The 14,666-nt window shown below is 41.8% G+C and overlaps 1 protein-coding gene across 1 annotated transcript in view; it reads right to left on the bottom strand.

Moving 5' to 3' along the window:
* Nucleotides 1–124: 124 nt before the first annotated feature.
* LOC112560482 (polycystic kidney disease and receptor for egg jelly-related protein-like) overlaps nt 125–14,666 on the bottom strand; it is a 28,486-nt gene continuing 13,944 nt past the window's right edge. Inside the window, 15 exon segments of the mRNA XM_025232378.1 lie at nt 125–1,800; nt 2,153–2,418; nt 3,749–4,045; nt 4,342–4,485; nt 4,488–5,018; nt 7,648–7,822; nt 8,981–9,213; nt 9,449–9,590; nt 9,968–10,575; nt 11,604–11,884; nt 12,219–12,330; nt 12,333–12,378; nt 12,541–12,714; nt 13,001–13,234; nt 13,794–14,009. Of these exon segments, the coding sequence (XP_025088163.1) occupies nt 2,159–2,418; nt 3,749–4,045; nt 4,342–4,485; nt 4,488–5,018; nt 7,648–7,822; nt 8,981–9,213; nt 9,449–9,590; nt 9,968–10,575; nt 11,604–11,884; nt 12,219–12,330; nt 12,333–12,378; nt 12,541–12,714; nt 13,001–13,234; nt 13,794–14,009 (3,453 nt within the window). The 3' untranslated portion in view covers nt 125–1,800; nt 2,153–2,158.

Raw genomic sequence — 14,666 nt, 5'->3', positions numbered from 1 at the left:
TATCAAAAAAGAGTCAGATATTTGTGTAAACATCCTTTGTACACATTCAAAACATATACAGACGTTCTAAACAAGGCAAAACTATTCACTGAATGCATCACAAAAGAAGTGCTAATGGCCTGAACTTTACTCAGCTTTACTCAAACAGAGCTTTACTCAAGAGAAGCCCTTGAAAACCTTTCACATCCATTGAAAGACTATAACAGTTTAAACACTTGATGTCAGTTTGTAAGCACTAACCGTAAGATTCTCACCATATATACACTACACTTTAAAAAAACAACCACTAAGCAAAAGAAGATTAATGCAGGTTTAAACTTCGATCGACAAAGACGAAAAGTAATTAGATGGTATTTTAAAAGTTGTTTTCTGAGCATAGAAAAATGCTGTTCATTCCTCTTTTGTAAATAATGTTTTAAATCTAGCTTACTAATACTCTTTACTTGGTTTTCAATGAGGAATTTTTCTAAGTATCATAAATCGATCTCTTTTTTCGTTTTTTTTCAACTAACAGTTCCTGGAAAATACTTTGCTTCACTATGCGTGTAACTTGTAATATAAATATTTGGCTTCTTTGTGAACCTCGTAAGTTTTGTTTTGCCAAAGTTTACGATGAAGAGGGGAAAGTTGATTTCTCCATTTTCACAGCTTTATTTTGTCCGAAGCTTTGAGCTTTTGACAGCTGCTTTTCCTCTCGTTTCTGCTCAGCTCTAAAACTAAATATGCTAACTGCTTCTAGAATTGGAGACCTATGTAACTGACATTTACTCTGAACGGATAATTTCTTCCTGTAATGAATGCAATTATGGTTTGCGATTATTTTGGCCCATTGAGAGTGAAAGCTGCAAAAACTTTCAAAAAAAATTCCAGCTCTATCACTTTCAAAGTTAACTTAATTAAAGTATTGTTTTTCCGTACTACTCCTTTATTGATTGTAAGTGACCTAAACAATATATTAGTCCTTTGCATCACCTAGCTATTATCTAGATTCTGCATTTATTATTATTTGACACTGGCGTAGGGCCCCGCGTACTGCTAACGCCGCCTCTATGTACATTCAAAGGCAAATGGCAACAGGTTGTAACGACAGCTATTCTACAACCTAATCAAAAGATTAAAAAAGAAATATTTTAAATATTAGTCAAAGTACACTCGTGAAGTCCACTATGTACACACACAAACTTAATTAACATGTTTCCAAATATCCCTTCCACCGGTTGTAATCTTGACAACTTAAACATATTCTTGTGAAATCCTGATGTGTGTGTCCACTTTTTTCTGTGTATGGTCAACTTTGTAGGGGTGTATTTTGAGAACATAAGTGGGTATATACCAAGATCTGAGGAAATAGTACCTTACCCTTATATTCGTTCAGTCATTTAAAATTTGTGCACCACTGGATCTTAAGGATCATATACAGTGAAGTTATAAATTCACTGGTACTAAAGGTATATAAAATGAAACTTTCACATCAGCCGGCTGTAGCAAAATTCCACCGTTTGACCCTGCATGTTTGAAAGATGCTCAATCAAGATGTCTATGCTTCTTTTTTCTCGTCGTCTGAAGTCACCTCCATCGAGTCGTAAAGTGAGAAATTGTCGTCTGCATAGAAGGATGGGTACCCAGGGACAATCTTCAGCACAGAACTGACATTGCGGGGAGGACCATCGCTCAGGCCATCAAAATCGGTCTCCAGGTGCCGAAGCATAAGGTTGAGAATAGACATCGTAGTTAGAGGCCCCGTGCTGATGTCATCGAAGCTGTCACGTGGGTGTCTGACTGAGGTCTCCGCTTTGTCGTCTGATAATAATAATAATTCACATTAGTGAATAATAATTTGTGTGATAACACGAGAAACATGTGGTAAAAAGATAATTATCTGTTGGTTAAATGCCACTCGCAAATCTTTTTGGGGATAAAAATGAAAGACGACTACGTTTCGGTGAAAGTACGTGTGTCGCTCTTATGTCTAATATGAACCAATTTTTTCATGGAATCATGCAAGGATCAAAAACACACATGCATGTATTCGCAAATAAATGTATGAATTTGGATGCAAACAGAAACACACATATGCACAGAAACGCACACGAGGAAGTCAGAACACTAAACATGCGAGATTAAAAATGACATAAATGCAACGGAAATGAACCTCTGCTTATGTAGGTATCTTTGCTGCCACTTGAGAGCTTGAATGGCGTTGTCCCACCCACTCCCAGAACCTGCTCCACATGAACTCCAGGATCTCGTAGTCGTTGCTCTGCTGCGTCACGTCCTGGCGAACGGCGGAGAACGTCTCACTCAGGATGGTGACAAACATGTTGAGGAGCACGAAGAAGACGAAGAAAATATACAGAAAGCAAAACACAGGCCCGATCACAAAGTTGGCTTCCTGCAGAATTTGAAACTGACTTTGGCCTGTCTCAAACAGAAAAAGAGTTAAACTGCGTTCAGTTGATAGATCAGTGCAGCTGCCATACTATGTATGTATGGTCAGTAAAGTCAAACGTTTGTAAATGGTTATTTCTTCTCCCTCTTATTATCTGTCTTTACCCGAACTTTCTCTATCTTTCTCTTCTTTTCTACACACACATATCTACGTACATAGAAAACACACACATACACGTACGTACAGGCAAATGAGTCATGCTAGAACTTATGTTTCTATTTTAAATAGGTACAAGAACATTGTATATAACTTAAACACTGACTGCCATATTGCAAAGCACTTAAAGAACATTGACATAGAAAACTTCAAGTTAGCTTATTTCGAATAATAGTTGAGTCACAATGGAAACTCAACACACTATTACTATTTTTTCTGATTAAAACCTGTTTTAAAAACAACACTCGGTCGCTACATTGCCATGTCGTTTCGCCTTGACATTTGCACACGATGATTGTAAAGATGTGAGTTTTCAGCAGGGGCGCTCTTCTACATAGCAGCCGCTAGGAAGGATCGCCTTACCTCAAGAAACTTGTCTTGTAACACTAGTCTATTGACACTAGGTCTACTGTGTTAAATACAAATCGTTACAAAATGTTGTCATGAATGTTGTAAAAGAAAATCATTACCGCCGAGATTTACAGTTAGAAATTTTGTGTCAACTCTTACCACCCCAAGGTTTGGGATGCATATTATAAAAAGGTATTAAAGACTCATCATCCGCAAAAATTATTGAAAACTTGTCATGAGGCAATTTATTTTGCTTTTGCCTAGCTAGTTCTAGTCTTCTTCCCGACACACACACACACGCAAAAAAATGTGAAATGCGGAATGAGAAATCGATAGGACTGTCAGAACCATGCACATTTTACGAGCTTCAAAATGCTCTCGGCCAGACTGAATATTCTGTTAAAATCTTCGGAAAATAGTATACTCTAGATAAGGGGTGGGCAATTAATTTTCCCAAGGGGGCCGCATGAGAAATTGGGATGGTTTTAGAGGGCAGGACTAATATAGTTAAGTCAGTATACTGTATATATAGTATATATACTGGCGGGCGGGCCGGTCAGAGACAGAAGGCGGGCCGCAAGCGGCACGAGGGCCGCCCCTTGCCCAGGTCTGCTCTAGATGCACATGAAGTCACCAAAATCTTGACATCATCGATAAAGTTTGAAGATATAGAGGAATGTGACAAAAAATAAAATAGCTGGAACCCACTCTGCATAACGATGCTTTAGAACAATTTTTGTAATTGGTCAAAATAAAGCTCTATCGTTTGTAGCGGGCTGTAAACTTTCTCACCTAGAGAAACCGCAAGAAGCGTCTCTAAAGATTTGATGAATGTGCTGTAGTCGGGGATCAGAGAGCAAAACAGCAGGAAACCGAAGGCAGTGAAGGAGAGGACGACGAGAGTGAAGACGATGGAGAAGGAGAAGAGGTCCTTGGCTGCACGGAGCAAGGTGGTGCCCAACATGGACAGGCGGCGATTGAACCTCAGCAGGTGCAGAGTCTTCAGCACTGCCAGAAATGTTACAAAGGCCAGTACATAGCTGAACAGCTCGTTCCACAGGGCCAGACGCTGGAAATTGTAGTACTTGCCTGCAACATAGGGTTATATTGGACTGTAACATTGTATTGTAACATAAGTCATGAGTAGTATATCTCTATGTCTGTCATTATCTGTACCTCCTTTCGAAGTTGTTATCAATAGTATCTCTCTTTAGCATGTCATCAGCAGCACCTGCCTAAAAATCTCTTCAGTAGTATATTCAATGTAATCCATTCTCTACTCTAAAAATAACATTTACCCAGTCGTAGTTTGTCTCTGTGATGTAATCTACCAGTATTTTACACACACAGAAACACACAGAAATTGTCAGTTCTTTCAATAATACCTTTAAGAGACTTGACCTTCTTCATGGCTGTTATGGTCAATAGATGGCGCCCCACGTACATGACGATAGCAGTCACTGACCCCAACAAAGTTCCCAGCTCTATCCAGTTCCAGAACTTTCTGATGTAGACAGAGCGCTCTTGCCAACTTTTCTCCCTTCGCGCTGCAGAAAGTATATTGTCCAGATGATGGCCAGGGTCTCGCAGATTATCACCACCACCCCGTAGCCCCCAGTGTCTGAATACAGTCGAAATGGTGAGACAACGATCTTTCCTTGGAGTGACCCGGTGACCGGGGTCTCAAAGACGACTGTCACACAGGCGAAAAGGTTCACGTTTGGATTGTACAAGATAAATTCGACAAAAACTGACCGCGTGTACTTGTCCAGCCATTGGAATGACTGCATTTCACTCAGAAACCCTGATACTCGCTCCTTCTTGCCGACCAGGTCTTTGATATAGCCACCAGGGGGATAGGCGCTAATGTCACCTACATATGGAAGGCCGTCTGTTTCTGTCCAGTCTCTGTGTGTCCAAGGGGAGTTCATTTCTTCCATGAAATCTTGTCTCAGGGTCTTCCATCCTACTGAGTACGCGGCTGTGTCCTCCGATTCCCAGCTCCACGACTGCGTGCAGGAGACTTCGCTCGGACTGAACGGCTGCGAAATGAGGCACGTGTCTGTAAACATAAGCAAGATGATTCTCAAATACTTCTCGTCTCGCTTCTGCGGCAGCATTTTAAGCCCTCAGGCGGGAGGTATGATAGGAAAGGGAGGGTAGGGATGGAATTCGTGTTTTTCAGACTGGTGAAGGTTTGTATTCTTGGCCATTGTAGAGTTACTCACAAGATAAATTTTCATAGTTTGTTTAGAGAACCAGCCAGTAAACTTCCCCCGAAAAACGTTTAAATAACCAACCGGCATTGAGTAAATATTTAGGGAAAAAGGATAAAATGTGCATTCCATCGCTTGTATAGGTCGCTAAAGTGTAATCTAAATTCAAAATGAGAATAAAAAAACGCGAAAAAGCTGTGGAAAGTTCATTTCCAAATCCGACCAAATAATGCACCTTGAGAAAATAACTTTAATTTTTTTTCATGATACCGTCCTATTTGTAAGTTTTTTTAAATCTCAAGGAATTTTTTTTGCTTTTGTTAAAGTAGATAAATCATAGTATAGATATTTACCACACGTGGTACAACGCCATCCACTGGGTCTCATTCCCATAAAATACCCGCTGAAGGAAGATAGAACCTGCAGGTAAGAGCTTTACCCAGCTTAGGCTAACTCTCGAGGTAGACGACTAGAAGCCCAAGTCGATATCCTATGTCCTGTGGTTCCCATCGCGTGCGCCCGCCATGTCAACATTACGACTCAGGACCATAAAGGCTACCGTGTCAATGCCGGGTGCACGCGCTGCTGAATGAGGACAGAGATTGTTGGCTTAACAGGCTTGACATGCAGTGTAATTTCAGCCGGCATTCTAGGTTCTTCAAGAGTTGTCCGCAATGCACTTGGTCGTTCCCTAGTGCCTAACTAAGCTAACATCATTAACCTTCGTAACGGCTCAGTTTTCCTGCATCTGCTTAAAGTACACTGAACGCTTGTGTGGAGAAGCACCAGTGGAATACACAAAGGAAATAACAAAAGCTAGGAACAAATCTATTGCAAATAACAAATGAAGATTAATGGTTGTAGGATTCCCTCTTGGGATACGTTGCACGGATACTTCTATCATCATGACAGTGCAGAGCAGCGCCCGCAGAGAACGCTCGTCCTTTGAACGCTTATGCAATGCTGCCAAAGAAAGAATCCTTAAATGCAGTGATTTTCTAAAAGAAAAATCAAAACAAAACAGTCACAGAATCGTAAAAAGCCCTGTTATAATCGCTCCACTGCTATATCTTTTATTGAGCCATTTACTCTGTTGGGTTTGCATGCCTCTTTATCCATTTAATACAGTGCACTATCCGCATACATGGAGACACAACATATCAACATGCCACATATAGCACATATTAGACTGATGAGAAAAGAATATTTTCCTAAAGAAACATTGAATTTAGTAAGGTAAGAAATGCATACTAAGTGCAGTAAACATAGCTTAATACTAATGGTAGCCCTTTCGGTGAGAGCTGCATTCATTAGTCAAATGCCTGTGGGAGGTATGGATAAAAAAATATCTTGTGTAAAAGCTGAAGTAGGGGTTTATGAGGACGTGACCGAGTTATTTTTATGCCCTGGGGCAGTGATGCCCAACCTTTTTCGGCATGCGGGCCATATCCATTTCAGACAGCCGTGTCGCGGGCCATATCCATTTCGGGCAGCCGTGTCGCGGGCCACTTCACCGCAAAAATACAAAAAATAGAGCAGATACCATTTTTTATTAGAAACAAGTTGTACTTACCATTAATTATGTAGTAATTAGTGGGATATTTGAAGTTGTTTTCCCGAAACCAACTTCTGAATGTCCGGCCTCATCGTAGAGACACCAAGTCAGAGCACTGAATCGAAATGTTCGTCCATCGAAAAAAAGATTGAGAGACGCCCCTACGTGGGGATAAAAATGCTTCTTCTTCCTTTTTTTTCGTTTTTTTAAGGTCTTCTTTTATTACTAACATGCCGATTTCCTGCACTGTGGGCAGAAGTTTCGCGGGCCGGATGGCACCGCGTCGCGGGCCGGATATGGCCCGCGGGCCGTAGGTTGTGCATCCCTGCCCTAGGGGTTTAAAGCAGCAAAATTTGTAGTCCTGTTCTTTTTTCTTTAAACATTAATGAGTTAGCTATTGACACTATCAATAGCAGCAAAACATGGTGTTAAGTTTCACTCTGATGCTATTCAAGTTTTTAGTTTACTTTTTCAGATGATGTAGCGTTAGATACTGTCGGTGGTCTTCAGAATCAACTAAATGTCTTACGAAATGCATCTAATAATTTAGGTTTAATAGTTAACATAGATAAATCTAAAACTGTTTTATTCGGAATTAGGTATTTTGCCTATTGCTTTATTTCGGAATGGAGCTTTTTTGTCTGTTCATGAGAAATGGTTGCATGACGACCAGGTTTTATCTGTTGTTAATATGCACAAATATCTTGGTATCGTATGACTCGTTTGTCTTTCTCCCACACTTTATACGAAATGGCCATTAAAGCCAAAAAAAAACGTATTTCTTTGGAAATTATTCATTGGCGAATGGTCAAGGGTTAGTTTCATGATATCTGAAAAAGGACCTTACTTTATTGTGTACTTAGCCTGTAACTAAGACCAAGAAATGACAAAAGGGAGCAAGTTGGAAAGTTTCCTCTAACCTTTAGTGACTCGGTGTTGTCTCAGTCGGACCGGCCCTACCCTGTAAGCATCGAGGGAAGACACTATAAGGCCGTTTCCATCGGACAGGGGCTGGCCGTGGAAGTCGGTCTCAGCATAGAGGAAGGGTACCATCGCCATCTGTGTCCATGTCCAGAAATCTTCCACCTGGCGCACCTAGCACAGGAAACAGGCAACAGACTCCATCATGCGGATTTTGTTCTTTGCAAGACTTAACAACACAATCACAAGTCATCAATGCAATCTACAAAGTTCCACTATTGTCTGGAATTTATTTCACATAAGTACTTTGGTAAATTTTGGTATCAGGCTGATCGTAGCCTACATACTTTTTTTAAAGTTGTCACAATGTCCTTTTCTTCTAAGGAGTCCAGCAAACCGCCATCATCAAGGTAAGAAGACATTTTACAATTCCAAATTTTCATCATGGTTTCCCTCCCATTTTTTATCTGTATTTGCACTTGTGAAAGTTACAGGTGAGGTCATTTTGGTCCTCGTCTTATTCATACCACACTTTCTTAAAAATAAACAACTGAACCTTTACACTTCAGCAAAGCAAGGCAAGTATACTGATCGTGTACACAGATGCTTAATAAAACCTTGATCGATAATGATAAACTATGAAGAAATTCTTTCTTCGTCAGTGAAGAAAAGTTAAAGACCAGGATTACAGAAGGTCACGCGGTCGATGTCTTCATTTGCTCTGGTTGTTTTCACAGTTATTTCTTACTAGCTGCTGTAGTGCTTCGTTGTCGCACTTCCTTCTCATTTCATGAGCACAATAATGCCATATTTAGGTCCTGTGCCAGCTGCAGTCCGCTAGATTTATGTCACAAATTACTTCCACTAAGAGAAGCTCATTTGAATTTTACTGGATCGCTGGGGTTTCGCCGATAGGAGCATCGGAAACGCCTTCAAGTCGTTATACATGCAGCCAAGTTCTTGTGCTCCTTCTTCACAGAAATAGTGACACCCGCAGGTTTAGACTACTCCAAAGTAAGTTCATTAAAGGACTAACCATAGTTTAGAAGGTGGGAGCGTTTCGATTTGCGGGAAAATTAGCAATATTGATGGGCCTTAAAAAAATTGATCATCTTGTTTGTTAGGTTTGGTTTGCACCTTATAATTTTTTATGAAACCTTGCAATAATTGTGTTTTTTCTTTCTAATGCTATATGTGGTGGTTTGTCTGTTTCGATCCTTGTCTTTATAGTTATTGCATTTCCTGACAACAGTTGCTATCGTTTCTTTTTACTTTTAACCAATCAAATGGATGGATGGTTGGATGGGAAGACAAGTAGACAAACATTTTCACCTCTTCAACAGCGGTAGGACCAGAATTCAGGAAGTTCTGTATGTTGTTTGTCCATAGGAACCTGTAGATATCGCTATTATTCCGAGCAATAACCGTGAGCAGAAAGAGGTACGTCAAATAAGCAAAAATTTCAACTGTCAACCTCTGCATTGCCAGCTCTTTCAGTCTCCTTTCTCGACAGGTGTTGAGAACCTCCGGGTCAGGTGGAGGGACACTAAGATGTGGGCGGCGGGCTGCACAAAAAGGTCATTTGTCACATGTGGCAATCTATTTCTTCTTCCTCCCTCTCTCCTCTTTCTCTCTTTCGCACACACACACTCTCTCTCTCTCTCTCTTCGTTGATTTCTTTCCTTCCTTTATTTTGGAATATTCCCATTTCCTACAAGCAGCATGCCCACTTAACGTGGAAATTGCGTGCATTAGGCGGCTGCTTTCTCGAGCTTCGCAAGACATCGCACCCAGACCAACCCATTTTCGGCATGTACTCCATGATCTCCTCAGGCATCAGGTGCACTTGTGACGCGTCCAGCACCTCCTCCACCTCAATGTCGGTGTCGCGGTCAGTCGGCGACTTGCAAGCCCACGCTATCAGCAATGCTTGTAAAAGGATCTGCAAGGACCAAAACGTGGGTATCAGGAAACACACAGCTGATGAGAAATTCATGTATTGCCGACATCCTTATCTGCCATGATCTTTTATTGTCATGTCTCCTCTTTTGTTATTGAATGTATTTATTGTGTGTATTTGTGTTGTTATTTATGTACTTATTGTGGGTATTTATTGTTGTATTTCTTATATGTTCTGAGGATACAAAGTTTTACTATAATGTACCGTTACAAATTTTCTATTGTAATATTTTGCAATATTTTCAAGTTCTGTGAAGTCTGGGGCGAAATATTTTTTAGAAGGGTCACTATGTTGTCATTACGTTTTTATGTAAGCTACTGGTAACAGAAGAAAGACGACAGAAAGAAAAATAAGATCACCTTAACTGGTTGGATCAAGGTGACAGACTGCCCAACGGAAAGAAACATAGCCAGGAGCCAGGCAATGGACTTGTCACGGCCCCACTCCATGCTGTAGGAGAAGATGATGAAAGCGGACACTCCACTGACCGCAGCCACCAGCATCCAGGCCAGGTACACGCATGCGTGAGGCAGCATGAACTTGCTACCACTTGACGGCACCTTAACATCGGGATTCTTCTGTGACTGTTTCATCATGCTGTCTTTTCTATATTCTTGCTGTTCTTGGGCCTCCTCTGGAGGTGCGGCCACGCTTGTCATGCTCGAATTTCCAGGTTCGTTTTCAGGAAATGGTGTGGATGAAAATTCTTGTCGACTTGCCGACACACGGAACAGGTTCGACACGTCGGGTCCTGCGCTGGCCTCGGACAGGGATGCCGGAGGTCCACTGAGCTGTCCTTCCATAGCCATTGCGGCGGCGGTCTTGCGGTCCCTCGGTCTGCTTCGTCGGAACAGCTGGTCGATGACGACGTTGAGAGGCAAGATGATAAGGCTGCTGACAAAGCTGACATACAGCTCCCGTAGAGTCACCTTTATCGGGCCTATCTCCAGGGCACCTGAAGCTGTATCTAAAGTTAAAACAAAAGCATCTTCTAAACAACTCACCTCACAACTGTCAACTTTAGTCGGTTTGCTCAGGATGCCGGAGCAGGCACAGTTAGTCCGACAGACAAACCAATTCCAAACTTATAAATAATTGAGTAGAAGATAGTTAGTCGAACGTAATAGTGGGGATTTCCATTAGGGGGAATGTGGATTTCTGAATATGTTTTGCAGTTCTGTCTCAAGCGTGAAATCTACAAGAAAGACAACTCACATAAAAAGACAAGGAAAAAACTTCTCAAACAATATAACCAACGAAAAACAAAGTACCGCACAAAAAATCTGAGAAATTCAAAGTGCGCTTGTGCTGACTGCCATGCTTGCTACTTTTATCACATATGAAAGAATGCTATCAGCAAGGGCTGCTCCGAAAAAAAAAATCCTCTGGATAACAACAGTCTTGATCAGACCACTAATAACCAACGAAAACTAAATAAACACTTATCCATCGCTGATTTTGTCATGAAAAGGAAAATGAACGGATGTTTGATTGACGAAATAAAAGACTGCAGCACTCCTGTGAAGGACTCAAAATTTGTAATCCAGCTAACTTTGATCATCATACACTTCTAAAATGTCGCACCTATACGCTGAAACATTTTCCTCTTCGGAGCTAATGACTGAAGTAGCAGACAACTTCACAGTTAAAAAACTTTTTATTAATCGACGGCTACCGAGAAATGGCGCAGCAAAAAAACTTTTAATGGAATCTCTGCTTCAAACTTAAATACATTCTAATTACTTGGATGAGACCACCGCCATAACAACGATTTCTCTCTGGCTTTATCTGTGGTGCCCAAGAGAGATTGAGTGTAAATGCACTTTCCATCTAGACACTTTACAGCCACTGCTCTCCTCCACTCATACAAGCTCGTCGATAAACAGCAATCCCTCTCCACGCTTTAAACATAACGTCTGTTTTATTCCAGTTGGGCGGATTTTTCCCCTTCAAATAAAGCCGATATAAAAGCAGAGAAAGAGTTTTAAATAGTACCTGGGTCTCCGCCTGCTTGATAGAACATTGCGTCAGCCATCATGGTGGCCAGAAGCAAGCACAGGATGCACGAGAGCCGCTGGACGCGGGAGAAGGAAGACCTCCTCGGGCGCGAGAAGACGGACAGCCATAGGTGGTTGTCACTCAGCGACCTCCTTGTCTCTGTGAAGAAAAGGTGGTTGAAGTCGATCAGGTCCTCGCGACCGGCCACCGGTAACATCCGATCCACCTTCCCGTCGTCCTCTTCCACCGCCAGCCAGCGGTTACACAAGAAGATGTAACTAAGAATGTCAATAACATTAAGGTTACTCAAGAAGACAATAACAGTGCGATTCTCGTACCAGTGGTAATTTACTATAAGAAATACTTATGAGTTGACTGCATAGTGGTGTTCATACATTCCGTGCAGTGTTCATTGTCACCATATACATATACCAAATAATAAAACAGTAGGTCGATATAAAAGATGAAAAATTTAAAAAATAAAACGTCCTGAACTGCTATCAGTCGAGAAAACATTCCTCGATCAAGATGAGTTCCAACATGTCAACTTATTGATGGATTATTAATGAGATCTCATAGCTATATTTTAATGCAAAGGCATGTATAGCTTACCTAGTTCCATTCTGGAGATCAGTAACGATAACTTTGTTGAGATACCACCCTTGGTGTCTTCCCTTTCCAGAACTGTCATGCCAGAGCCTAAGATACATTAATGAACCAGTGTTTCTGGAACTCCTAAAATATACTGATTGATGCTTCCTCGACTCAAAGTCTGGAAGAAAAACAATGGAAACAGATATCACGATTGCTTTAGGAAGCTGTATCAATGCATCATATTTTTATTATTTAAGGATAAAATTTCTTTTCTTTTTTCACTTTTTTTCTTTCTTTTTTTGAAAGGATTGGGGATAACGGTTTGTTTTAGATTACCTACCTTTTTTCCTGTTTCGTCCACGAGTTGTCTAACGCCAGTATCAGAGTAGTCTCCAGCTAAGATGAAGCTGACCCTTGACCTTGTACCCGCACCTCTGCGCATGCCCGTGAAGACTGTCAGTTTATAAAAGTACTTGTCGGTCATGACGTTATCCGCCAGAGGAGTTGCTCCCCACTGCAACGGGGGAAGATAACCTAGCAACCATTTCCGCTGACATAGGCACTCAATGTCACTGCAGCTACACATACTTATGGAGGATGAGTCGGATGGATATTGATATTATTCCTTAAGGAATGGTAATCACTGTCGGATGTTAAATGATCGATGTTTTGGATAACAAGTTATGATGCAGTAATGATAAGCAGTAATATTAACTACAGTCTATGTAAATTTACATCATTCCTGCTTCATATTCCAGAGAAAAAAAAGCGAAACAAACTACTGGCTCAATTATCCTCACCTTTTCCACGTCTTTCCGATCCATGCGACGAGCCCACACTAGACCAACGATGTAGACTCCAAAGGTCAAGCACAGTGTCACCAGGACAGAAAAGTTGTCGGAAATCTTATTGTCTAGACTTACGAAGACTGTGTCAAAGTGGATTGCATTTGGTGCAACGAACACACCAGAAGCGAAAGAAGTCAGATGCGAGCATAGACACTGAGTGACTTCTGCTGTAGACTTGGCAGACACCTAAAAGAAACACGCCTGTTATTGAGGATCACAGTTTCCATTCAGCTATACTTTCTACAGTATCCTTAATGTTAACAATGAATGCATGATAAAGGAGTAAAATACTTTCTTTACGTTTTTGAGAATAAAATATATCACATATATCAAATACAACTATTGCTTGTTTCAGAAAATAATATCGTGTGTGGTATGGGTATTGGTATTTTATTCCGAGTGAGCAAGGCAAGGCAGCCAGTCCTGTAAACAGATACGACATACAGAGAAATAACAGTAAGCCCGAGACGAGAACTGAACCCAGCCCAACCGACCTTCGCTAGCCGTTGCGCCACCAGGCCTTCGGGGAGGTGTTGGGGAGTTAGAGACAAAAGAAAGCAGAAGATCAGGATGTAGACATACACAGATCAAGGTTTTTTTTCATTTCCCTCTTACCCCTCTTTAACCTCTGAGTCATTTTCCCCGTGTCATTAACTTGCCGCGAGTACAAACCACCAGGCGGAAGGTTAGAAGCCCTACACCCGTAGCTAGGATAGTAAAGGGCTTCCTCTTGAGTAGCACTGACCTCGCACCCGTCGGAGGACCACGTCTCTTGCCTCTCGTTCCAGAAGCGGCACGAGCTGGTGAAGAAGGTGACGCTGTAGGGCGGGAGGGACTCGTTCCTGACCCCCGCCGTGTCAAGGTCTAAGTAGTAGTCGGTGTAATCAGGTTCTTCCAGGCTGACGTTCACTGGCGAAGATTTAATTGATAAAAGGATAAAATTACTCGCCAGTAGCTTTAAAGGTAATTACAATCGGGCCACTAGAGCTGCGCGCGCATGAGTTTTTAAACAACTATGAGGCAAAGGAAATAAGAGAGGGAGGATACCCAAGGGATGTATGTATAGATGATCCATGGGTAGATAGATGGGGTGAGTGGGAGATGGGGGAAGGTGAAGTAGTTTGATAATCAGTCCACGTGTCACGTGATCTAAGCAATGTTCACGGTAATTATCTTAGAGGCGTTCAGACGATCGGGTTTTGCTGTCATCGTCTACAGGGAGGATGTTCCCAGCAAGGAACCAGCAGGCGAAGTACCGTTGGTTTAAGAAGCACTGCTATCGATCAAATGGCCGATACTGGACAACCAGACTTCAGTAGGTGTGTTTGCTCTTTAAAGGGTCGCATTTAAGGCAGGACCATGGCCCCACTCGCTGACCCTAACAAGAAGAAATCGGCGAGATCTGGCGAGAATCCGCGAGAGAGCGGCGTGAACAACCGCAGGCCCAGACACAGGATACAAAAATCTATGTTTCTAAATCCAGGCACGTCCGCGAGCTGCTATCCCTCCAATGCTCTACTCGCAGCGCCCCCTAGTGAGTGACATCAATGTTCCTTTCACGCTGAAGGCGCATGATCGCCTTGCGCTTCCGTTCTGTGAAGTCGAAATCTTCTGGGAG

This window comes from Pomacea canaliculata, linkage group LG1, assembly GCF_003073045.1.
Source record: "Pomacea canaliculata isolate SZHN2017 linkage group LG1, ASM307304v1, whole genome shotgun sequence".
Taxonomy (NCBI): domain Eukaryota; kingdom Metazoa; phylum Mollusca; class Gastropoda; order Architaenioglossa; family Ampullariidae; genus Pomacea; species Pomacea canaliculata.
The sequence above is the reverse complement of the archived record's forward strand: the minus strand, read 5'-3'. Positions and strand labels throughout refer to the sequence as shown.